At 46.1% G+C, this 26,289-nt stretch overlaps 1 protein-coding gene across 1 annotated transcript in view; it reads left to right on the top strand.

Annotated features, from left to right (window-relative positions):
• Nucleotides 1–26,289, top strand: part of LOC135513396 (ankyrin-3-like) — a 194,982-nt gene that overhangs the window by 34,504 nt on the left and 134,189 nt on the right. The window contains 5 exon segments of the mRNA XM_064936320.1: nucleotides 9,791–9,889; nucleotides 11,720–11,818; nucleotides 12,031–12,129; nucleotides 12,663–12,758; nucleotides 12,966–12,969. Of these exon segments, the coding sequence (XP_064792392.1) occupies nucleotides 9,791–9,889; nucleotides 11,720–11,818; nucleotides 12,031–12,129; nucleotides 12,663–12,758; nucleotides 12,966–12,969 (397 nt within the window).

Below are 26,289 nucleotides of genomic sequence, written 5' to 3'. Positions count from 1 at the left end.
ACACACAGCACAGGCTGAGACAACACATAGAGAACAATAACACACAGCACAGGCTGAGACAACGCATAGAGAACAATAACACACAGCACAGGCTGAGACAACACATAGAGAACAATAACACACAGCACAGGCTGAGACAACACATAGAGAACAATAACACACAGCACAGGCTGAGACAACACATAGAGAACAATAACACAGCACAGGCTGAGACAACACATAGAGAACAATAACACACAGCACAGGCTGAGACAACACATAGGGAACAATAACACACAGCACAGGCTGAGACAACACATAGAGAACAATAACACACAGCACAGGCTGAGACAACACATAGAGAACAATAACACACAGCACAGGCTGAGACAACACATAGAGAACAATAACACACAGCACAGGCTGAGACAACACATAGGGAACAATAACACACAGCACAGGCTGAGACAACACATAGAGAACAATAACACACAGCACAGGCTGAGACAACACATAGAGAACAATAACACACAGCACAGGCTGAGACAACACATAGAGAACAATAACACACAGCACAGGCTGAGACAACACATAGGGAACAATAACACACAGCACAGGCTGAGACAACACATAGAGAACAATAACACACAGCACAGGCTGAGACAACACATAGAGAACAATAACACACAGCACAGGCTGAGACAACACATAGGGAACAATAACACAGCACAGGCTGAGACAACACATAGAGAACAATAACACACAGCACAGGCTGAGACAACACATAGAGAACAATAACACACAGCACAGGCTGAGACAACACATAGGGAACAATAACACACAGCACAGGCTGAGACAACACATAGAGAACAATAACACACAGCACAGGCTGAGACAACACATAGAGAACAATAACACACAGCACAGGCTGAGACAACACATAGAGAACAATAACACACAGCACAGGCTGAGACAACACATAGAGAACAATAACACACAGCACAGGCTGAGACAACACATAGTGAACAATAACACACAGCACAGGCTGAGACAACACATAGAGAACAATAACACACAGCACAGGCTGAGACAACACATAGAGAACAATAACACACAGCACAGGCTGAGACAACACATAGGGGACAATAACACACAGCACAGGCTGAGACAACGCATAGAGAACAATAACACACAGCACAGGCTGAGACAACACATAGAGAACAATAACACACAGCACAGGCTGAGACAACACATAGGGAACAATAACACACAGCACAGGCTGAGACAACACATAGAGAACAATAACACACAGCACAGGCTGAGACAACACATAGAGAACAATAACACACAGCACAGGCTGAGACAACACATAGAGAACAATAACACACAGCACAGGCTGAGACAACACATAGAGAACAATAACACACAGCACAGGCTGAGACAACACATAGGGAACAATAACACACAGCACAGGCTGAGACAACACATAGAGAACAATAACACACAGCACAGGCTGAGACAACACATAGAGAACAATAACACACAGCACAGGCTGAGACAACACATAGAGAACAATAACACACAGCACAGGCTGAGACAACGCATAGAGAACAATAACACACAGCACAGGCTGAGACAACACATAGAGAACAATAACACACAGCACAGGCTGAGACAACACATAGAGAACAATAACACACAGCACAGGCTGAGACAACACATAGAGAACAATAACACACAGCACAGGCTGAGACAACACATAGAGAACAATAACACACAGCACAGGCTGAGACAACACATAGAGAACAATAACACACAGCACAGGCTGAGACAACACATAGAGAACAATAACACACAGCACAGGCTGAGACAACACATAGAGAACAATAACACACAGCACAGGCTGAGACAACGCATAGAGAACAATAACACACAGCACAGGCTGAGACAACACATAGAGAACAATAACACACAGCACAGGCTGAGACAACACATAGAGAACAATAACACACAGCACAGGCTGAGACAACACATAGGGAACAATAACACACAGCACAGGCTGAGACAACACATAGAGAACAATAACACACAGCACAGGCTGAGACAACACATAGGGAACAATAACACACAGCACAGGCTGAGACAACACATAGAGAACAATAACACACAGCACAGGCTGAGACAACACATAGAGAACAATAACACACAGCACAGGCTGAGACAACACATAGAGAACAATAACACACAGCACAGGCTGAGACAACACATAGAGAACAATAACACACAGCACAGGCTGAGACAACACATAGAGAACAATAACACACAGCACAGGCTGAGACAACACATAGAGAACAATAACACACAGCACAGGCTGAGACAACACATAGAGAACAATAACACACAGCACAGGCTGAGACAACACATAGAGAACAATAACACACAGCACAGGCTGAGACAACACATAGAGAACAATAACACACAGCACAGGCTGAGACAACACATAGGGAACAATAACACACAGCACAGGCTGAGACAACGCATAGACAATAACACACAGCACAGGCTGAGACAACAATAGGAACAATAACACACAGCACAGGCTGAGACAACACATACTGAACAATAACAGCACAGGCTGAGACAACGCATAGAGAACAATAACACAGCACAGGCTGAGACAACGCATAGAGAACAATAACACACAGCACAGGCTGAGACAACGCTCATAGAGAACAATAACACACAGCACAGGCTGAGACAACACATAGAGAACAATAACACACAGCACAGGCTACCACATGGAACAATGGCACAGGCTGAGACAACGCATAACAATACCACAGCACAGGCTGAGACAACACATAGAGAACAATAACACACAGCACAGGCTGAGACAACATCACTGATCTAATAACAGGACCACAACAGGCTGACAACAGCAGGACCACGAACACTGATCTGAAACAGCAGGCCGAGACAACACTGAGAACAATGAAACACAGCACCACGACTCACTGATCTAGAACAATAACCACACAGCACTGATCTGAAAACAGCAGGACCACCACTACTGACGCATAGAGAACAACTAACACTGATCTGTGAGCAGGCCACGACTCACTGATCTAAACACAGCACAGGCTGACTAACAATAGAGCAATACCACACAGCACAGGCTGAGACAACAGCATAGAGAACAATAACACTGATACAGCAGGACTGAGACAACACATAGAGAACAATAGGACCACAGCACAGGCTGAGACAACACATAGGGAACAATAACACACAGCACAGACCACACATATGATCAATAACAACAGCACAGGACTGAGACAACACTGATCTAATACAGCAGGACCACGACTCACTGATCTGAAACAGCAGGACCACGACTCACTGATCTAATGGACAGCAGGACCACGACTCACTGATCTGAGCCAAGGACCACGAGCTCACTGATCTGAAAGAGCAGGACCACAATCACTGATCTGAAACAGCAGGACCACGACTCACTGATCTGAAACAGCAGGACCACGACTCACTGATCTGAAACAGCAGGACCACGACTCACTATCTGAAACAGCAGGACCACGACTCACTGATCTGAAACAGCAGGACCACGACTCACTGATCTGAATACAGCAGGACCACGACTCACATATCTGAAACAGCAGGACCAATACTCACTGAACTGAAACAGCAGGACCACGACTCACTGATCTAATACAGCAGGACCACGACTCACTGGATCTGAAACAGCAGGACCACGACTCACTGATCTGAAACAGCAGGACCACGACTCACTGATCTGAAACAGCAGGACCACGACTCACTGATCTGAAACAGCAGGACCACGACTCACTGATCTGAAACAGCAGGACCACGACTCACTCAGCTAATACAGCAGGACCACGACTCACTGATCTGAAACAGCAGGACCACGACTCACTGATCTGAAACAGCAGGACCACTGTTCACTGAACTGTGTAATTACCTGGATGATAGATCACTGTATATTACCAGCATAGATGACCATGACCTCACTGATCTGTATATTACCTGGATGATAGATGACTGTATATTACCTGGATCCACTGTATCTGACCTGGGCCATGATAGATGACTGTTCTAATACAGCAGGACCATGACCTCACTGATCTGAAACAGCAGGACCACTGACTCACTGATCTGAAACAGCAGTCCACACGGGTACTCACTGTGTTGAATGCAGGACCACGACTCACTGATCTAAACACATGACCACGACTCACTGTCTGTAATATGTTCTGCAGGACCACGACTCACTGATCTGAAACAGTCTGTGGTGTAGAATGGGTACCCTCCTCTGTGTTGTAATATGTTCTGTCTGTGGTGTAGAATGGGTACCACTCCTCTGTGTTATAATATGTTCAGTCTGGACCATGACTCACTGATCTGTAACTGTCAGGACCACGAACTGTCTAATACAGCAGGGTGTAGAACGACTCACTGTCTGAAACTGTCAGGACCACGACTTGAATGAAACAGTCAGGACCATGACTCACTGTGTTCTAATGTGGTATGTCTATACACGACTCACTGATCTTCCACGAACTGGATCTCGAAACAGCAGCCACGACTCACGTCCAGCAGGGCACCCACCACTGATCTGGCCTTCAGGACCACGTAACTGATCTGAAACAGCAGGACCACGACTCACTGATCTAATACAGCAGGACCACGATGTCCTGACTGAATGTGAAACAGCAGGACCACGACTGTCCTGTCATGTGTTCTAATGTGGTATGTCCTGTCCTGTGTTCTAATGTGGTATGTCCTGTCATGTGTGTCTAATACAGCAGACCAACATGTGTCACTGATCCTGAAACAGTGTTCTAGTGACCCTGTGTTCTAATGTGGTATGTCCTATCCTGTGTTCTAATGGATGTCCTGTCCTGTGTTCTAATGTGGTATGTCCTGTCCTGTGTTCTAATGTGGTATGTCAGTGTTCTAATGTGGTATGTCCTGTCACTAATGTGGTATGTCCTGTCCTGTGTTCTAATGTGGTACTCACTGTCCTGTGTTCAATGTGGTATGTCCTGTGTTCTCAATGAACTGTCCTAACATGTGTTCTAATGTACGTCCTAACATGTGTTCTAATGGGTATGTCCTGTCCTGTGTTCTAATGTGGTATGTCCCTGTCCTGTGTTCTAGTGGTGTGTCCTGTCCTGTGTTCTAATGTGGTATGTCTGTCCAGTGTTCTAATGGACCCGACTCACTGATCTAATATGTCCTGTGTTCTAATGTGGTATGTCCTGTCCTGTGTTCTAATGTGGTATGTCCTGTCCTGTGTTCTAATGTGGTATGTCCTGTCCTGTGTTCTAATGTGGTATGTCCTGTCCTGTGTTCTAATGTGGTATGTCCTATCCTGTGTTCTAATGTGGTATGTCCTGTCCTGTGTTCTAATGTGGTATGTCCTGTCCTGTGTTCTAATGTGGTATGTCCTCACTGTTGTAATGTGGTATGTCCTGTGTTCTGTGGTGTAGAATGTCCTGTGTTCTAATGTGATGTCCATGTCCTGTGGTGTTCTAATGTGGTATGTCCTGTCCTGTGTTCTAATGTGGTATGTCCTGTCTGTGTTCTAATGTGTAGAATGGGTATGTCCTATCTGTGTTCTAATGTGGTATGTCCTGTCCTGTGTTCTAATGTGGTATGTCCTGTCCTGTCTGTGTTCTAATGTGGTATGTCCTGTCCTGTGTTCTGTGGTATGTCCTGTCCAGTGTTCTAATGTGGTATGTCCTGTCCTGTGTTCTAATGTGGTATGTCATGATGTTCTGTTCTAATGTGGTATGTCCTATCCTGTGTTCTAATGTGGTATGTCATGTCCTGTCCTCTGTTCTAATGTGGTTCATGTCTGTCCTTTGTTCTAATGTGGTATGTCCTCCTCCTGTGTTGTAATGTGTTCTGTCTGTGGTGTAGAATGTGGTATGTCATGTCCTGTCCTGTGTTCTAATGTGGTATATGTCCTGTCCTGTGGTGGTAGAATGTCCTGTCCTGTGTTCTAAAGTGTTGTAATATGTTCTGTCTGTGGTGTAAATGGGTACCACTCCTGTCTGTGTTGTAATATGTTCTGTCTGTGTTCTAATGTGGTATGTCCTGTCCTGTCCTTTGTTCTAATATGTTCCTGTCTAAGTCATGTCCTGTCCTGTGTTCTAATGGGTATGTCCTATTCTGTGTTCAATGTGGTATGTCATGTCCTGAGTGTTCTAATGTGGTATGTCCCTGTCACTGTGTTCTAATGTGGTATCTGTCTGTTCCCTGTGTTCTAATGTGGTATGACACTCAGTGGGTATATCATGTCATGTTCTGTCCGTGTTCTAATGTGGTATGTCATGTCCTGTCCTGTGTTCTAAAGTTGTAGGTCACCTGTAATGTGTTGTGTCTGTTGTAATGTGGTATGTCCTATCCTGTGTTCCTAATGTGGTATGTCCCTCCTGTGTTCTAATGTGGTAATATGTTCTGTCTAATGTGGTATGTCAGTCCTGTGTTCTAATGTGGTATGTTGTCCTGTGTTCTAATGTGGTATGTCCTGTCATGTGTTCTAATGTGGTATGTCCTAACATGTGTTCTAATGTGGTATGTCCTGTCCTGTGTTCTAATGTGGTATGTCCTGTGCTGTGTTCTAATGTGGTATGTCCTATCCTGTGTTCTAATGTGGTATGTCCTGTCCTGTGTTCTAATGTGGTATGTCATGTCCTGTGTTCTAATGTGGTATGTCCTGTCCTATGTCTGTGTTCTAATGTGGTATGTCCTGTGTTCTAATGTGGGGGTATGTCCTGTCCTGTGTTCTAATGTCCTGGTTGTAATGTCATGTCCTGTCCTGTGTTCTAATGTGGTATGTCATGTCCTGTCCTGTGTTCTAATGTGGTATGTCTAATGTGGTATGTCCTGTCCTGTGTTCTAATGTGGTATGTCCTATCCTGTGTTCTAATGTGGTATGTCCTGTCCTGTGTTCTAATGTGGTATGTCCTGTCCTGTGTTCTAATGTGGTATGTCCTGTGTTCTAATGTGGTATGTCCTATCCTGTGTTCTAATGTGGTATGTCCTGTGTTCTAATGTGGTATGTCCTGTCCTGTGTTCTAATGTGGTATGTCCTGTCATGTGTTTTAATGTGTGTGTCCTGTCTAATGTGGTATGTCCTGTTCTGTGTTCTAATGTCTTATGTCCTGTCCTGTGTTCTAATGTGGTATGTCCTGTCCTGTGTTCTAATGTGGTATGTCCTGTCCTGTGTTCTAATGTGGTATGTCCTGTCCTGTGTTCTAATGTGGTATGTCCTGTCCTGTGTTCTAATGTGGTATGTCCTGTGTTCTAATGTGGTATGTCCTATCCTGTGTTCTAATGTGGTATGTCCTGTCCTGTGTTCTAATGTGGTATGTCATGTCCTGTGTTCTAATGTGGTATGTCCTGTCCTGTGTTCTAATGTGGTATGTCCTGTCCTGTGTTCTAATGTGGTATGTCCTGTCCTGTGTTCTAATGTGGTATGTCCTGTCCTGTGTTCTAATGTGGTATGTCCTGGTCCTGTGTTCTAATGTGGTATGTCATGTCCTGTGTTCTAATGTGGTATGTCCCTGTCCTGTGTTCTAATGTGGTATGTCCTGTCCTGTGTTCTAATGTGGTATGTCATGTCCTGTCCTTGTTCTAATGTGGTATGTCCTATCCTGTGTTCTAATGTGGTATGTCCTGTCCTGTGTTCTAATGTGGTGTCATGTCCTGTCCTGTGTTCTAATGTGGTCCTGTCCTGTGTTGTAATGCAGGTATGTCCTATCCTGTGTTCTAATGTGGTATGTCCTGTCCTGTGTTCTAATGTGGTATGTCCTGTCCTGTGTTCTAATGTGGTATGTCCTGTCTCAGTTCTAATGTGGTATGTCCCTGTGTTCTAATGTGGTATATCATGTCCTGTCCTGTGTTCTAAAGTTGTGAATGTCCTGTCCTGTGTTCTAATGTGGTATGTCCTGTGTTCTAATGTGGTATGTCCTATCCTGTGTTCTAATGTGGTATGTCATGTCATGTTCTGTCCTGTGTTCTAATGTGGTATGTCATGTCCTGTCCTTTGTTCTAATGTGGTATGTCATGTCCTGTCCTGTGTTCTAATGTGTATGTCATGTCCTGTGTTCTAATGTGGTATGGTCTGTCCTGTGTTCTAAAGTTGGTATGTCCTGTCCTGTGTTCTAATGTGGTATGTCCTGTCCTGTGTTCTAATGTGGTATGTCATGATCATGTGTCCTGTGTTCTAATGTGGTATGTCATGTCCTGTCCTTTGTTCTAATGTGGTATGTCAATGTCCTGTCCTGTGTTCTAATGTGGTATGTCCTAGAAACCTGTGTTCTAATGTGGTATGTCCTGTCCTGTAATGTCTAGTCCTGTCCTTTGTTCTAATGTGGTATGTCCTGTCCTGTGTTGACCAAATGTGTTCTAATGTGGTATGTCCTGTCCTTTGTTCTAATGTGGTATATCATGTCCTGTCCTGTGTTCTAATGTGGTATGTCCTGTCCTGTGTTCTAATGTGGTATGTCCTGTCCTGTGTTCTAATGTGGTATGTCCTGTCCTGTGTTCTAATGTGGTCATGTCCTGTCCTGTGTTCTAAAGTTGTATGTCCTGTGTTCTGTAATGTGTTGTGTCCTGTCCTGTGTTCTAATGTGGTATGTCATGTCCTGTCCTTTGTTCTAATATCATGTCCTGTTCTAATGTGTTGTGTCCTGTCCTGTGTTCTAATGTGGTATGTCCTGTCCTGTCCTGTGTTCTAATGTGGTATGTCATGTATGTCCTGTGTTCTAATGTGGTATGTCATGTCCTGTCCTGTGTTCTAATGTGGTATGTCCTGTCCTGTGTTCTAATGTGGTATGTCATGTCCTGTCCTGTGTTCTAATGTGGTATGTCATGTCCTGTCCTGTGTTCTAATGTGGTATGTCATGTCCTGTCCTGTGTTCTAATGTGGTATGTATGTCCTGTCCTGTGTTCTAATGTGGTATGTGTCCTGTCCTTTGTTCTAATGTGGTATGTCATGTCCTATCCTGTGTTCTAATGTGGTATGTCATGTCTGTCCTGTCCTGTGTTCTAATGTGGTATGTCATGTCATGTCATGTCCTGTGTTCTAATGTGTGATATGTCCTATCCTGTGTTCTAATGTGGTATGTCATGTCATGTCATGTCCTGTGTTCTAATGTGGTATGTCCTGTCCTGTCCTTTTGTTCTAATGTGGTATGTCTGTCCTGTGTTCTAATGTGGGTATGTCTGTCCTGTGTTCTAATGTGGTATGTCCTGTCCTGTGTTCTAATGTATATGTGTCCTGTCCTGTGTTCTAAAAGTTGTATGTCCTGTCCTGTGTGTTCTAATGTGGTATGTCCTATCCTGTGTTCTAATGTGGTATGTCATGTCCTGTCCTGTGTTCTAATGTGGTATGTCCTGTCATGTCCTGTCCTGTGTTGTAATGTGTTATGTCCTGTCCTGTGTTCTCTGTCCTCTGTTCTAATGTGGTATGTCCTGTCCTGTCATGTCCTGTGTTCTAATGTGGTATGTCCTGTCCTGTGTTCTAATGTGGTATGTCCTGTCCTGTGTTCTAATGTGGTATGTCCTGTCCTGTGTTCTAATGTGGTATGTCCTGTCCTGTTTTCTAATGTGGTGTGTCCTGTCCTGTTTTCTAATGTGGTATGTCCTGTCCTGTGTTCTAATTTGGTATGTCATATCCTGTGTTCTAATGTGGTATGTCCTGTCCTGTGTCCTGTCCTGTGTTGTAATGTGTTATGTCCTGTCCTGTGTCCTCTCCTCTCAGAGTGGTCTGACTCCTCTCCACCTGGCAGCTCAGGACGACAAGGTCAACGTAGCTGAGGTGCTGGTTAACCAGGGGGCCACTGTCGACCCAGAGACTAAGGTACACACACACACGTACACATGTTCAACTCTGGTCTGACAGCCGTGTAGGTCGGCTGGTCCCTCCTGAAACCTCACTGCAGAACACTCATTGAGAAACACAACAGAGAGACCAGAAGGACTAGAAACTCAGAGAGCGAGACCAGGAGGACTAGAAACCCTTAGAGAGAGACCAGGAGGACTAGAAACCCAGAGAGAGAGACCAGGAGGACTAGAAACCCAGAGAGAGAGACCAGGAGGACTAGAAACCCAGACAGGGACCAGGAGGACTAGAAACCCAGACAGGGACCAGGAGGACTAGAAACCCAGAGAGGAGAGAGACCAGGAGGACTAGAAACCCAGAGAGGAGAGACCAGGAGGACTAGAAACCCAGAGAGGAGAGACCAGAATGTCTAGAAACCCAGAGAGGAGAGACCAGGAGGACTAGAAACCCAGAGAGGAGAGACCAGAAGGTCTAGAAACCCAGAGAGAGAGACCAGGGGGTCTAGGAACCCAGAGAGAGAGACCAGGGGGTCTAGAAACCCAGAGAGAGACCAGGGGGACTAGAAACCCAGAGAGAGACCAGAAGGTCTAGAAACCCAGAGAGGAGAGACCAGGAGTACTAGAAACCCAGAGAGAGAGACCAAATTGAGGGAGAGAGAGAGAGAGACCCCAGAGAGAGAAGGACCAGAGAGATGAGAGATAAGGACCAGAGAGATGAGAGGCCACTGTTCCTAGGCCTTCATTGTAAATAAGAAGTTGTTCTTAACTGACTTGCCTAGTTAAATAAAGTTTAAATAAAAATGTTTTTTAAGAATTCAGTACTACACTACAACAGTACTCTACAACACTACAGTACTACGCTGAAACTCTACAACAGTATTCTGAAACACTGAATTACTAATACACAGAAACACTACTACACTGAAACACAACACTGAAACACTACAACACTGAATCACTACTACACTGAAACACTACTACACTGAAACACAACACTGAAACACTACAACACTAAAACACAACAACACTGAAACACTAAAACACTACAACACTGAAACACTACAACACTGAAACACAACAACACTGAATCATTACAACACTGAATCATTACAACACTGAAACACTACAACACTGAAACACAACAACACTGAAACACTGAAACACTACAACACTGAAACACTGAAACACTACAACACTGACAATACAACACTACAATACAACACTACAACTGTACTCTACAACGCTACAACAGTACACTACAACACAGTACACTACAACAGTACACCTCAACACTGAAACACGACAACTCTAACAAGCTCTGCTATCTACATACAGACCTGACTATAACACTACAACAACATTAACTCACTAAATGCCGTATCCATTCTGCTATAATCTAGGTCTATCAGCACGCATCAAACAGTTGTTTGAATCAACATGCTTGAAGGTTTCAGAATGTCTCCTGAAACCATTGAACATGATTGTGAATGTAGCTTTAGAAGTGGCTTCCTAGGCATACCACTTGATTTCTGCTTCTGTTTCCCGAGACGGGATACACTAGTGGTCACATCAGGCATAACACTTGATTTCTGTTTCCCTAGACGGGATACACTAGTGGTCACACCAGGCATAACACTTGATTTCTGTTTCCCTACTGTTTCCCACTAGATGGATACACTAGTGGTCACATCAGGCATAACACTTGATTTCTGTTTCCCTAGCATTTCCGTTTCAACATTTACATTTAAGATTTCAGTTTATCCAGAGCGACTTACAAATTGGAGAGTTTCCCTAGATGGGATACACTAGTGGTCACACCAGGCATAACACTTGATTTCTGTTTCCCTAGATGGGATACACTCCGCTGCATGTGGCGTGTCACTATGGAAACGTGAAGATGGTCAACTTCCTGCTAAAGAACCAGGCCAAGATCAACGCCAAAACCAAGGTTAGGCTCCCCTCCAGATTGAACCTATCTATAGAGATGTTAATGTTTTATTTATGGGATAGGGGTCAGGGGTCACAGGTTAGGCTCCCCTCCAGATTTAACATTTCTATATACAGTAGATGTTGATGGTTGTAGGTGTGGGTGTTGGAGTGGGTATGTGTTGGTATGTTTAATTAAAGAGGTGTGTCTGACCTCTCCTCCTCCCCCTTCAGAACGGATACACCCCCCTCCATCAGGCGGCCCAGCAAGGCCACACCCACATCATCAACCTACTGTTGCAGCACGGAGCCTCTCCCAACCAAGTCACTGTGGTGAGAACACACACACCTGCTGCAGCACAGAGCCTCTCCCAACCAACTCACCTTGATGAGAACACACACACCTGCTGCAACATAGACTCTCCCCAAACGACCTGACTGTGGTGAGCACAGGATTCTGGGAGACATTGCCATTACCCAGTGCCCCCACAGCTGGGACTGCACAGTGAAATACACAGTCACATACACTATCTCATACACAGTAGGCTGTCATTAGCATGCACTATAACAGTCACACATCACAAACACACAGTGTTCCATCTATTGCCTTTGGTAGTATAAACAGTAGATACTGACACATGAGGATGGGTTAGGGGTCACAGTAATAGTAATATCTGACTGTCTTTAACAGAATGGTAACACAGCCCTGTCCAGGAGGCTGGGTTTGGGGTCAAGGGTTAGGGGTCACAGTAATAGTAATATCTGACTGTCTTTAACAAAATGGTAACACAGCCCTGTCCATAGCCAGGAGGGTGGGTTAGAGGTTAGGGGTCACAGTAATAGTAATATCTGACTGTCTTTAACAGAATGGTAACACAGCCCTGTCCATAGCCAGGAGGCTGGGTTACATCTCTGTAGTGGATACTCTGAAGGTCGTCACTGAGGTAACACAGACCACTCTGGTGAGACCAGGGATACTGTTCTTACAGTATCTTAAGATACTGTTCTTAAGTTAGAATGGTAAACAGCTGTCCAAGCCAGTGTTAACTAAAACCTTCTAAATAACTGACTGTCTTTAACAGAATGAGAAACACAGCCTGTCATATCTAAATACGTATCTGTTGTCTTACAGTTATCCACATGTAAAATAATATCTTTGTTTTTAACAGAATGGTAACTCAGCCCTTAGAATGGCTGTTTGGGGTCCCTTTTAGGGGTGACCGAATAGTAATATCATACTGTCTTTAGAATGGTAACACAGAAACCAGGAGGCTGGGTTTGGGGTCAGATGATGAGGGTCACAGTAATAGTAAATAATGTCTTTAACAGAATGGTAACACAGCCCCTCATATCCAGTGAGAGATGCATCTCTGTAGTTATGTCTCACTAATAACCAGACCACTCTGGTGACAGACCAGGAGATATGTTCTTAATAACCTAAGATACATTCTTAAGTTAGTGTATGAAACAGCTGAACTGTTTTAATAAAACCTGATAAAAACACCATGAGATGCAGGAGTGTATGTCTTAATAATCTGTTGTCTTATCAGTGATCCAGATGTAAAATAGTTCTTTGTTTTAATAACCTGATCAACTCATTAGAATGGTTGTTCCCTTTCTAGACGGTGACCATATCCAGTGACAGATGTAGGAGTTATGTCTTAATAACCTGGACATGTCAGTGACAGATGCAAGAGTTATGTCTTAATAACCTGATCATATCCAGTGAGAGATGCAGGAGTTATGTCTTAATAACCTGATCATATCCAGTGACAGATGCAGGAGTTATGTCTTAATAACCTGATCATATCCAGTGACAGATGCAGGAGTTATGTCTTAATAACCTGATCATATCCAGTGACAGATGCAGGAGTTATGTCTTAATAACCTGATCATATCCAGTGACAGATGCAAGAGTTACGTTTTAATAACCTGATCATATCCAGCGACAGATGCAAGAGTTACGTTTTAATAACCTGATCATATCCAGCGACAGATGCAAGAGTTATGTTTTAATAACCTGATCATATCTGTATGATAAATCAACATAAGATATGGTTTAGATTTATGTATTTTAATGCTTTATAATTTTTCTATGATTTTTAAACACTTTACTCGTTCAATTTACCCAGTTGGTAAAGCCAATGTACCTGAAATGCTCAATGAAGACTATTTATCTGATGTTGAAGAAGGTACTTTCACCTTTTTACTTTTTCTTCGTTTCCTCAGCAGATGTTTGAGCTCCCTCTGGTCTTTTCTTTCGTCTCAGTTCATCTCATACTAACCAGATATCGTCTCACGCTTGGTGTGTTGTCATGGACTCTGTATTTTAAGCTTTTGTATCCATGGAAGATGCCTTTATCTGGGTTGAACTTGGAGAACTTGAATGTGATCTTTTCATCCATTCTCTGTTGACTAAGTTGTATTTTCTTTCACTCGGTCTCCAGAGGTTCTCCTTCAGCTTTTCTGTAAAATCTGACCTTCTCAAGAGAGAGAGAGAGACAGATTCTGTTCTCTCTGGCTCTGTTGCTCAACATTTATTCAACACTGCTTTTGTTTCTAGCAGTGTTGACATTTATGAGAGAGAGAGAGATAGAGAGAGACACAGAGAGATAGAGAGAGACACAGAGAGATAGAGAGAGACACAGAGAGAGAGTGAGAGACACAGAGAGAGCGTGAGAGACACAGAGAGAGAGTGAGACACAGAGAGAGAGAGAGACACATAGAGAAAGTGAGACACAGAGAGAAAGTGAGACACAGAGAGAAAGTGAGAGACACAGAGAGAGAGACACAGAGAGAGAGAGACACAGAGAGAGAGACACAGAGAGAGACAGAGACACAGAGAGAGAGAGAGAGAGAGACAGAGAGCGAGTGAGAGAGAGAGACAGAGAGAGAGAGAGAAACACAGAGAGACACAGAGAGACAGAGAGAGAGTGAGAGAGAGAGAGAGAGAGAAACACAGAGAGACAGAGAGAGAGAGAGTTGACAGTTATAACATACCTTACTCCCTGAAATGGTCTTTGTTTTAACAGAGATGGAATTTCAGTGTGTCTATGAGAGCTACTGTCGTAAGTGCAGACTTTGACTTTACATTAATGATACTAAACACAAACTAATGGTGTTTGTGTTCAAATGTTTTCTAATATAGAGTGAAGTGGACAGATTTAACTGGCTGTAAATGTATCTCTGCTGTAACTTGATAGTTTGGTGTGTAGTTACAGCTGACTGACCGTGGTACTGAGATATCATCGTATTAACGGCTGTGTGTCACCGTAACACACTGCAACATGCTAAACATAGATCTGTCATTTCCTCAACACTGTTAAGGTTTCCCTCCAGGTGTCGTGTATTTTTTATTTTTTATTTTTTTTAACCTTTATTTAACTAGGCAAGTCAGTTAAGAACAAATTCTTATTTTCAATGACAGCCTAGGAACAGTGGGTTAACTGCCTGTTCAGGGGCAGAACGACAGATTTTTACCTTGTCAGCTCGGGGGTTTGAACTTGCAACCTTCCGGTTACTAGTCCAACGCTCTAACCACTAGGTTACCCTGCCGCCCCAAATTTGTATCTGTGTGTTTCACGTGGTCTTGACCTCTAGCCAGGTATTAGCCAATAGAAATGTATAGTTCAGACCAACAGACCGTTATTAGCCAATAGAAAGGTCTAGTTCAGACCAACAGCCAGTTATTAGCCAATAGAAATGTCTAGTTCAGACCAACAGACCGTTATTAGCCAATAGAAAGGTCTAGTTCAGACCAACAGCCAGGTATTAGCCAATAGAAAGGTCTAGTTCAGACCAACAGCCAGTTATTAGCCAATAGAAAGGTCTAGTTCAGATGAACAGCCAGTTTCCTCTTGTCCCATCCATGAAGGAGAGTAATAGTAATGGTCCTACTGCCCCACTACCAACACTGTCCAGTTGACTGTCCCAGTCTCACTACCATAGCACTGTCCTGACTCTACAGCTGACTGTCTCACTACCATACCACTGTCCTGACTCTACAGCTGACTGTCTCACTACCATACCACTGTCCTGACTCTACAGCTGACTGTCCCAGTCTCACTACCATACCACTGTCCTGACTCTACAGCTGACTGTCTCACTACCATACCACTGTCCTGACTCTACAGCTGACTGTCCCAGTCCCACTACCATACCACTGTCCCAGTCTCACTACCATACCACTGTCCTGACTCTACAGCTGACTGTCTCAGTCTCACTACCATACCACTGTCCTGACTCTACAGCTGACTGCCTCAGTCCCACTACCATACCACTGTCCTGACTCTACAGCTGACTGTCTCAGTCCCACTACCATACCACTGTCCTGACTCTACAGCTGACTGTCTCAGTCTATCAAACCACTGTCCTGACTCTACAGCTGACTGTCCCAGTCTCACTACCATAACACTGTCCTGACTCTACACCTGACTGTCTCACTGCCATACCACTGTCCTGACTCTATAGCTGACTGTCCCAGTCTCACTACCATTCCACCCTGACTCTACACCTGACTGTCTCACTGCCATACCATTGTCCTGACTCTACAGCTGACTGTCTCACTACCAAACCACTGTCCTGACTCCCTTAGCTGACTGTCCCAGTCTCACTACCATTCCATTGTCCTGACTCTACAGCTGACTGTCTCACTACCATACCACTGTCCTGACTCTATAGCTGACTGTCCCAGTCTCACTACCATTCCATTGTCCTGACTCTACACCTGACTGTCTCACTGCCATACCACTGTCCTGACTCTATAGCTGACTGTCCCAGTCTCACTACCATACCACTGTCCTGACTCTACAGCTGACTGTCTCACTGCCATACCACTGTCCTGACTCTATAGCTGACTGTCCCAGTCTCACTACCATGCCACTGTCCTGACTCTACAGCTGACTGTCTCACTACCATACCACTGTCCTGACTCTACAGCTGACTGTCTCACTACCAAACCACTGTCCTGACTCCTTAGCTGACTGTCCCAGTCTCACTACCATTCCATTGTCCTGACTGTCACCTGACTGTCTCACTGCCATACCACTGTCCTGACTCTATAGCTGACTGTCCCAGTCTCACTACCATGCCACTGTCCTGACTCTACAGCTGACTGTCTCACTACCATACCACTGTCCTGACTCTACAGCTGACTGTCCCAGTCTCACTACCATTCCATTGTCCTGACTCTACAGCTGACTGTCTCACTACGATACCACTGTCCTGACTCTATAGCTGACTGTCCCAGTCTCACTACCATACCACTGTCCTGACTCTACAGCTGACTGTCTCACTACCATACCATTGTCCTGACTCTACAGCTGACTGTCTCACTACCATACCACTGTCCTGACTCTACAGCTGACTGTCTCACTACCATACCACTGTCCTGACTCTACAGCTGACTGTCTCACTACCATACCACTGTCCTGACTCTACAGCTGACTGTCTCACTACCAAACCACTGTCCTGACTCCTTAGCTGACTGTCCCAGTCTCACTACCATTCCATTGTCCTGACTCTACAGCTGACTGTCTCACTACCATACCACTGTCCTGACTCTACAGCTGACTGTCCCAGTCCCACTACCATACCACTGTCCTGACTCTACAGCTGACTGTCTCACTACCATACCACTGTCCTGACTCTACAGCTGACTGTCCCAGTCCCACTACCATACCACTGTCCTGACTCTACAGCTGACTGTCCCAGTCTCACTACCATACCACTGTCCCAGTCCCACTACCATACCACTGTCCTGACTCTACAGCTGACTGTCCCAGTCCCACTACCATACCACTGTCCTGACTCTACAGCTGACTGTCTCACTACCATACCACTGTCCTGACACTACAGCTGACTGTCTCACTACCATACCACTGTCCTGACTCTACAGCTGACTGTCCCAGTCTCACTACCATACCACTGTCCCAGTCTCACTACCATACCACTGTCCCAGTCCCACGACCATACCACTGTCCTGACTCTACAGCTGACTGTCCCAGTCCCACTACCATACCACTGTCCTGACTCTACAGCTGACTGTCTCACTACCATACCACTGTCCTGACACTACAGCTGACTGTCCCACGACCATACCACTGTCCTGACTCTACAGCTGACTGTCCCAGTCCCACTACCATACCACTGTCCTGACTCTACAGCTGACTGTCTCACTACCATACCATTGTCCTGACTCTACAGCTGACTGTCTCACTACCATACCACTGTCCTGACTCTACAGCTGACTGCCTCAGTCCCACTACCATACCACTGTCCTGACTCTACAGCTGACTGTCTCAGTCCCACTACCATACCACTGTCCTGACTCTACAGCTGACTGTCTCACTATCAAACCTCTGTCCTGACTCTACAGCTGACTGTCCCAGTCTCACTACCATAACACTGTCCTGACTCTACACCTGACTGTCTCACTGCCATACCACTGTCCTGACTCTATAGCTGACTGTCCCAGTCTCACTACCATTCCATTGTCCTGACTCTACACCTGACTGTCTCACTGCCATACCATTGTCCTGACTCTACAGCTGACTGTCTCACTACCAAACCACTGTCCTGACTCCTTAGCTGACTGTCCCAGTCTCACTACCATTCCATTGTCCTGACTCTACAGCTGACTGTCTCACTACCATACCACTGTCCTGACTCTATAGCTGACTGTCCCAGTCTCACTACCATTCCATTGTCCTGACTCTACACCTGACTGTCTCACTGCCATACCACTGTCCTGACTCTATAGCTGACTGTCCCAGTCTCACTACCATTCCATTGTCCTGACTCTACAGCTGACTGTCCCAGTCCCACTACCATACCACTGTCCTGACTCTACAGCTGACTGTCTCACTACCATACCACTGTCCTGACTCTAACGCTGACTGTCCCAGTCCCACTACCATACCACTGTCCTGACTCTACAGCTGACTGTCTCACTACCATACCACTGTCCTGACTCTACAGCTGACTTTCCCAGTCCCACTACCATACCACTGTCCTGACTCTACAGCTGACTGTCCCAGTCTCACTACCATACCACTGTCCTGACACTACAGCTGACTGTCTCACTACCATACCACTGTCCTGACTCTACAGCTGACTGTCCCAGTCTCACTACCATACCACTGTCCCAGTCCCACGACCATACCACTGTCCTGACTCTACAGCTGACTGTCCCAGTCCCACTACCATACCACTGTCCTGACTCTACAGCTGACTGCCTCAGTCCCACTACCATACCACTGTCCCAGTCTCACTACCATAACACTGTCCTGACTCTACACCTGACTGTCTCACTGCCATACCACTGTCCTGACTCTATAGCTGACTGTCCCAGTCTCACTACCATTCCATTGTCCTGACTCTACACCTGACTGTCTCACTGCCATACCATTGTCCTGACTCTACAGCTGACTGTCTCACTACCAAACCACTGTCCTGACTCCTTAGCTGACTGTCCCAGTCTCACTACCATTCCATTGTCCTGACTCTACACCTGACTGTCTCACTGCCATACCACTGTCCTGACTCTATAGCTGACTGTCCCAGTCTCACTACCATTCCATTGTCCTGACTCTACAGCTGACTGACTCACTACCAAACCACTGTCCTGACTCCTTAGCTGACTGTCCCAGTCTCACTACCATTCCATTGTCCTGACTCTACAGCTGACTGTCTCACTACGATACCACTGTCCTGACTCTATAGCTGACTGTCCCAGTCTCACTACCATACCACTGTCCTGACTCTACAGCTGACTGTCTCACTACCATACCATTGTCCTGACTCTACAGCTGACTGTCTCACTACCATACCACTGTCCTGACTCTACAGCTGACTGTCCCAGTCCCACTACCATACCACTGTCCTGACTCTACAGCTGACTGTCTCACTACCATACCACTGTCCTGACTCTACAGCTGACTGTCCCAGTCCCACTACCATACCACTGTCCTGACTCTACAGCTGACTGTCCCAGTCTCACTACCATACCACTGTCCTGACTACAGCTGACTGTCTCACTACCATACCACTGTCCCAGTCCCACGACCATACCACTGTCCTGACTCTACAGCTGACTGTCCCAGTCCCACTACCATACCACTGTCCTGACTCTACAGCTGACTGTCTCACTACCATACCACTGTCCTGACTCTACAGCTGACTGTCTCACTACCATACCACTGTCCTGACTCTACAGCTGACTGTCCCAGTCTCACTACCATACCACTGTCCCAGTCCCACGACCATACCACTGTCCTGACTCTACAGCTGACTGTCCCAGTCTCACTACCATACCACTGTCCTGACTCTACAGCTGACTGTCCCAGTCCCACTACCATACCACTGTCCTGACTCTACAGCTGACTGTCCCAGTCCCACTACCATACCACTGTCTCAGTCCCACTACCATACCACTGTCCTGACTCTTCAGCTGACTGTCCCAGTCTCACTACCATACCACTGTCCCAGTCCCACTACCATACCACTATCCTGACTCTACAGCTGACTGTCCCAGTCTCACTACCATACCACTGTCCTGACTCTACAGCTGACTGTCCCAGTCCCACTACCATACCACTGTCCTGACTCTACCGCTGACTGTCCCAGTCCCACTACCATAGCACTGTCTCAGTCCCACTACCATACCACTGTCCTGACTCTACAGCTGACTGTCCCAGTCCCACTACCATACCACTATCCTGACTCTACAGCTGACTCTCCCAGTCTCACTACCATACCACTGTCATGACTCTACAGCTGACTGTCTCACTAGCAAACCACTGTCCTGACTCTACAGCTGACTCTCCCAGTCTCACTACCATACCACTGTCCTGACTCTACAGCTGACTGTCTCACTAGCAAACCACTGTCCTGACTCTACAGCTGACTGTCCCAGTCTCACTACCAAACCACTGTCCTGACTCTACAGCTGACTCTCCCAGTCTCACTACCATACCACTGTCCTGACTCTACAGCTGACTGTCCCAGTCCCACTACCAAACCACTGTCCTGACTCTACAGCTGACTGTCCCAGTCTCACTACCATACCACTGTCCTGACTCTACAGCTGACTGTCCCAGTCTCCCTACCATACCACTGTCCTAGGTTTGGAACCGCTTCAGGGAACACAACCCAAGACTGGAAAACAACTACATTATTTGAGGAACCCGAACCGAAAACCAAAGTGATCAAAGATAATTTAATTTAATCCAGTCGATAAACCCTCCAAACAGCCTCCCCTACCGCTCGAAGGCGTCTGCATGGTCCTCAAGCACACCTCGTTATGTTTCACATTCCAATGATACAGCTGTTCCAGAACAGAACCGTTATTCTGAAAGGAACCGGTTGATCAAGTTGTTTTACATTCTGGACATTTTGTTCCAATACCACAAAAAATGGCAACAAACCACATTACTGTAGTCTACTGACAACAAAGCGCGTTTGAAAAGCCCTCACTGTCGGTGTTCCAGTGTCTACCTGCCGGCCGCAAATCTTTACCAGTGTGTCTGGACTATCTACCCTTCCGCTTTGAAGCAGGTTACTGTAGACTACTGACCACATTACTGTAGTCTACTGACCAACTTACTGTAATCTACTGAACACGTTACTGTAGTCTACTGATCACATTACTGTAGAATACTGACCAACTTACTGTCGTCTACTGACCACATTACTGTAGTCTACTGACCACGTTACTGTAGAATACTGACCACATTACTGTAGTCTACTGACCACGTTACTGTAGAATAGTGACCACGTTACTGTAGAATACTGACCACGTTGCTGTAGAATACTGACCATGTTACTGTAGAATACTGACCATGTTACTGTAGAATACTGACCATGTTACTGTAGAATACTGACCACGTTACTGTAGAATACTGACCATGTTACTGTAGAATACTGACCATGTTACTGTAGTCTAGTGACCACGTTACATAGGTTACTGTAGACTACTGACCACGTTACATATGTTACTGTAGTCTACTGACCACATTACATAGGTTACTGTAGTCTACTGACCACGTTACATAGGTTATTGTTGTCTACTGACCACGTTACATAGGTTACTGTATTCTACTGACCACGTTACATAGGTTACTGTAGTCTACTAACCACGTTACTCTAGTCTACTGACCACATTACATTGGTTACTGTATTCTACTGACCATGTTACATAGGTTACTGTAGTCTACTGACCACGTTACTGTAGTCTACTGACCACGTTACATAGGTTACTGTAGTCTACTGACTGTAATCTACTGACCACGTTACATAGGTTACTGTAGACTACTGACCACGTTACTGTAGTCTACTGACCACAATACATAGGTTACTGTAGTCTACTGACCACGTTACATAGGTTACTGTAGTCTACTGACCACGTTACATAGGTTACTGTAGTCTACCGACCATGTTACATAGGTTACTGTAGTCTACTGACCACGTTACTGTAGTCTACTGACCACGTTACTGTAGTCTACTGACCACGTTACATAGGTTAATGTAGTCTAGTGACCACATTACATAGGTTACTGTAGTCTACTGACCACGTTACTGTAGTCTACTGACCACGTTACTGTAGTCTACTGACCACGTTACTGTAGTCTACTGACCACATTACTGTAGTCTACTGACTGTAATCTACTGACCACGTTACATAGGTTACTGTAGTCTACTGACCACGTTACATAGGTTACTGTAGACTACTGACCATGTTACTGTAGTCTACTGACCACAATACATAGGTTACTGTAGTCTACTGACCACGTTACATAGGTTACTGTAGTCTACTGACCACGTTACATAGGTTACTGTAGTCTACCGACCATGTTACATAGGTTACTGTAGTCTACTGACCACGTTACTGTAGTCTACTGACCACGTTACTGTAGTCTACTGACCACATTACATAGGTTACTGTAGTCTACTGACCACATTACATAGGTTACTGTAGTCTACTGACCACGTTACTGTAGTCTACTGACCACGTTACTGTAGTCTACTGACCACATTACTGTAGTCTAGTGACCACGTTACTGTAGTCTACTGACCACGTTACTGTAGTCTAGTGACCACGTTACTGTAGTCTAGTGACCACGTTACTGTAGTCTAGTGACCACGTTACTGTAGTCTAGTGACCACGTTACTGTAGTCTAGTGACCACGTTACTGTAGTCTAGTGACCACGTTACTGTTGACTACTGACCACATTACTGTAGACTACTGACCACGTTACTGTAGACTACTGACCACGTTACTGTAGTCTACTGACCACGTTACTGTAGTCTAGTGACCACGTTACTGTAGTCTACTGACCACGTTATTGTAGTCTACTGACCACGTTACTGTAGTCTACTGACCACGTTACTGTAGTCTAGTGACCACGTTACTGTAGTCTAGTGACCACGTTACTGTAGTCTAGTGACCACGTTACTGTAGTCTAGTGACCACGTTACTGTAGACTACTGACCACGTTACTGTAGACTACTGACCACGTTACTGTAGACTACTGACCACGTTACATAGGTACCCCCCCCCTCAGGTCTGGGGACAGACATGGCTAGATGTCCTGGCGGTAGGTCTTGTCCTGGTCCTGGACCCTCAGTCCTGTCCTGGTCTGTATCTAGTCCTGTCCTGGTCTGATCTAGTCCTGTCCTGGTCTGATCTAGTCCTGTCCTGGTCTGATCTAGTCCTGTCCTGGACCCTCAGTCCTGTCCTGGTCGGTATCTAGTCCTGTCCTGGTCTGTATCTAGTCCTGTCCTGGTCTGATCTAGTCCTGTCCTGGTCTGATCTAGTCTTGTCCTGGACCCTCAGTCCTGTCCTGGTCTGATCTAGTCCTGTCCTTGTCTGATCTAGTCTTGTCCTGGACCCTCAGTCCTGTCCTGGTCTGTATCTAGTCCTGTCCTGGTCTGATCTAGTCCTGTCCTGGTCTGATCTAGTCCTGTCCTGGTCTGATGTAGTCCTGTCCTGGTCTGATCTAGTCCTGTCCTGCAACCTCAGTCCTGTCCTGGTCTGATCTAGTCCTGTCCTGGTCTGATGTAGTCCTGTCCTGGTCTGATCTAGTCCTGTCCTGGTCTGATCTAGTCCTGTCCTGCAACCTCAGTCCTGTCCTGGTCTGTATCTAGTCCTGTCCTGGTCTGATCTAGTCCTGTCCTGGTCTGATTTAGTCCTGTCCTGTTCTGAACTAATCCTGTCCTGGTCTGTATCTAGTCCTGTCCTGGTCTGATCTAGTCCTGTCCTGGTCTGTATCTAGTCCTGTCCTGGTCTGATCTAGTCCTGTCCTGGTCTGATTTAGTCCTGTCCTGGTCTGATCTAGTCCTGTCCTGGTCTGATCTAGTCCTGTCCTGGTCTGATCTAGTCCTGTCCTGGTCTGATCTAGTCCTGTCCTGGTCTGATCTAGTCCTGTCCTGGTCTGTATCTAGTCCTGTCCTGGTCTGATCTAGTCCTGTCCTGGTCTGATCTAGTCCTGTCCTGGTCTGTATCTAGTCCTGTCCTGGTCTGATTTAGTCCTGTCCTGTTCTGAACTAATCCTGTCCTGGACCCTCAGTCCTGTCCTGGTCTGATCCAGTCCTTTCCTGGTCTGATCTAGTCCTGTCCTGGACCGTCAGTCCTGTCCTGGTCTGATCTAGTCCTGTCCTGGTCTGATCTAGTCTTGTCCTGGACCCTCAGTCCTGTCCTTGTCTGATCTAGTCCTGTCCTGGTCTGAGTAGTTATTCTGGTGTGATTAGGACAGAGAGGGTGGAGTAGGTGTTCTGATGTGATTAGAGCAGAGAGGGTGGAGTAGGTGTTCTGGTGTGATTAGGACAGAGAGAGTGGAGTAGGTGTTCTGGTGTGATTAGAACAGAGAGGGTGGAGTAGGTGTTCTGGTGTGATTAGAACAGAGAGGGTGGAGTAGGTGTTCTGGTGTGATTAAGACAGAGGGTGGAGTAGGTGTTCTGGTGTGATTAGAACAGAGGGTGGAGTAGGTGTTCTGGTGTGATTAGGACAGAGAGGGTGGAGTAAGTATTCTGGTGTTATTAGGACAGAGAGGGTGGAGTAGGTTTTCTGGTGTGATTAGGACAGAGAGGGTGGAGTAGGTGTTCTGGTATCATTAGGACAGAGAGGGTGGAGTAGGTGTTCTGGTGTGATTAAGACAGAGAGGGTGGAGTAGGTGTTCTGTTGTGATTACGACAGAGAGGGTAGAGTAGGTGTTCTGGTATAATTATGACAGAGAGGGTGGAGTAGGTGTTCTGGTGTGATTAGGAGAGAGGGAGAGAGAGGGTGGAGGGAGGGAGAAAGGAGGGGTGGCAGGAGAGAGGGAGAGAGAGGGTGGAGGGAGGGAGAAAGGAGGGGTGGCAGGAGAGAGGGAGAGAGAGGGTGGAGGGAGGGAGAAAGGAGGGGTGGCAGGAGAGAGGGAGAGAGAGGGTGGAGGGAGGGAGGGAGAGAGGAGGGGGGTAATACTTGAATGGACATTCTTGTGAGGAATGTCACCAGATGAGGTCTGTCAAGTTTTGTTGTGTGTTTCTGCAGTTAGAGAGGGCAGGGGAGGAGCGGGAGGGGGGGAGGAGAGGGAGAAGGAGAAGGAGAGGGAGAGGAGGGAGAGGAGAGGGAGAGGGGGAGGAGAGGGAGAAGGAGAGGAGGGAGAGGAGAGGGAGAGATGCATGGGGAGGTTGGTGGAACAGGGGAGGAGGGGTGAGGTTGGAGGAATGGGGGAAGGGTTGCTGTAGATCAGCAGGGGGGCGATGAACTCTTTATCTCCGGTGGAATGCTGTTCTCCCCTCGCTGGATGGTAGCTGGCTGGTTGATGTGAACTTGCTCTAGTTTCTACGTTGTAACGCCTCCTTTCTTCTGCGTCATCTCTCTCTAACGTCCATTAACACTCTGCATCGTGACTCCCCTGGACGGCTAACTCTACAAACCTACCCATCATAGCTGCAATATTGGTTTCTAACTTTAGAATGGGTGTTGTTGTTTTTTAAAAGTTGAACACATTGTTTTCACTGCTTAAACCATTGCTTTGTAGTCAGTGACTAAACAAGTGTAGTGTGAGTAACTGAGTAGCCACGTGGCGGATGTGTCCTGTCAGCTGTGTGTCCCTTGGCAGAGCAGAGCAAGGGATAGGACAGTGGAACAGGCCTTCAGGCTTCTGTTGATCTGCTAAAACAGCCTGTCTGCTCTGTAGACACTCCTACAGGACCTGCTTTCAGGGGTTAGAGCATGGCTGTTCCAGTTAGGACAGCAGAGAGAGAGGACTGGACTATAGGAATGTAGGGGGAGGGGGCTGTCTAACTAACTGGAGAGAGAGGACTGTGACTAGAGGACTGTCTAACTAACTGGAGAGTAAGGACTGGACTAGAGGACTGTCTAACTAACTGGAGAGAGAGGACTGGACTAGAGGAATGTGTAGGGGGAGGGGGCTGTCTAACTAACTGGAGAGAGAGGACTGTGACTAGAGGACTGTCTAACTAACTGGAGAGAGAGGACTGGACTATAG

The sequence above is a fragment of the Oncorhynchus masou genome, chromosome 24 (assembly GCF_036934945.1).
Source record: "Oncorhynchus masou masou isolate Uvic2021 chromosome 24, UVic_Omas_1.1, whole genome shotgun sequence".
In the NCBI taxonomy this organism is placed as follows: Eukaryota; Metazoa; Chordata; class Actinopteri; order Salmoniformes; family Salmonidae; genus Oncorhynchus; species Oncorhynchus masou.
Note: the sequence above shows the minus strand (reverse complement) of the source record. Positions and strands in the feature narration are given on the sequence as shown.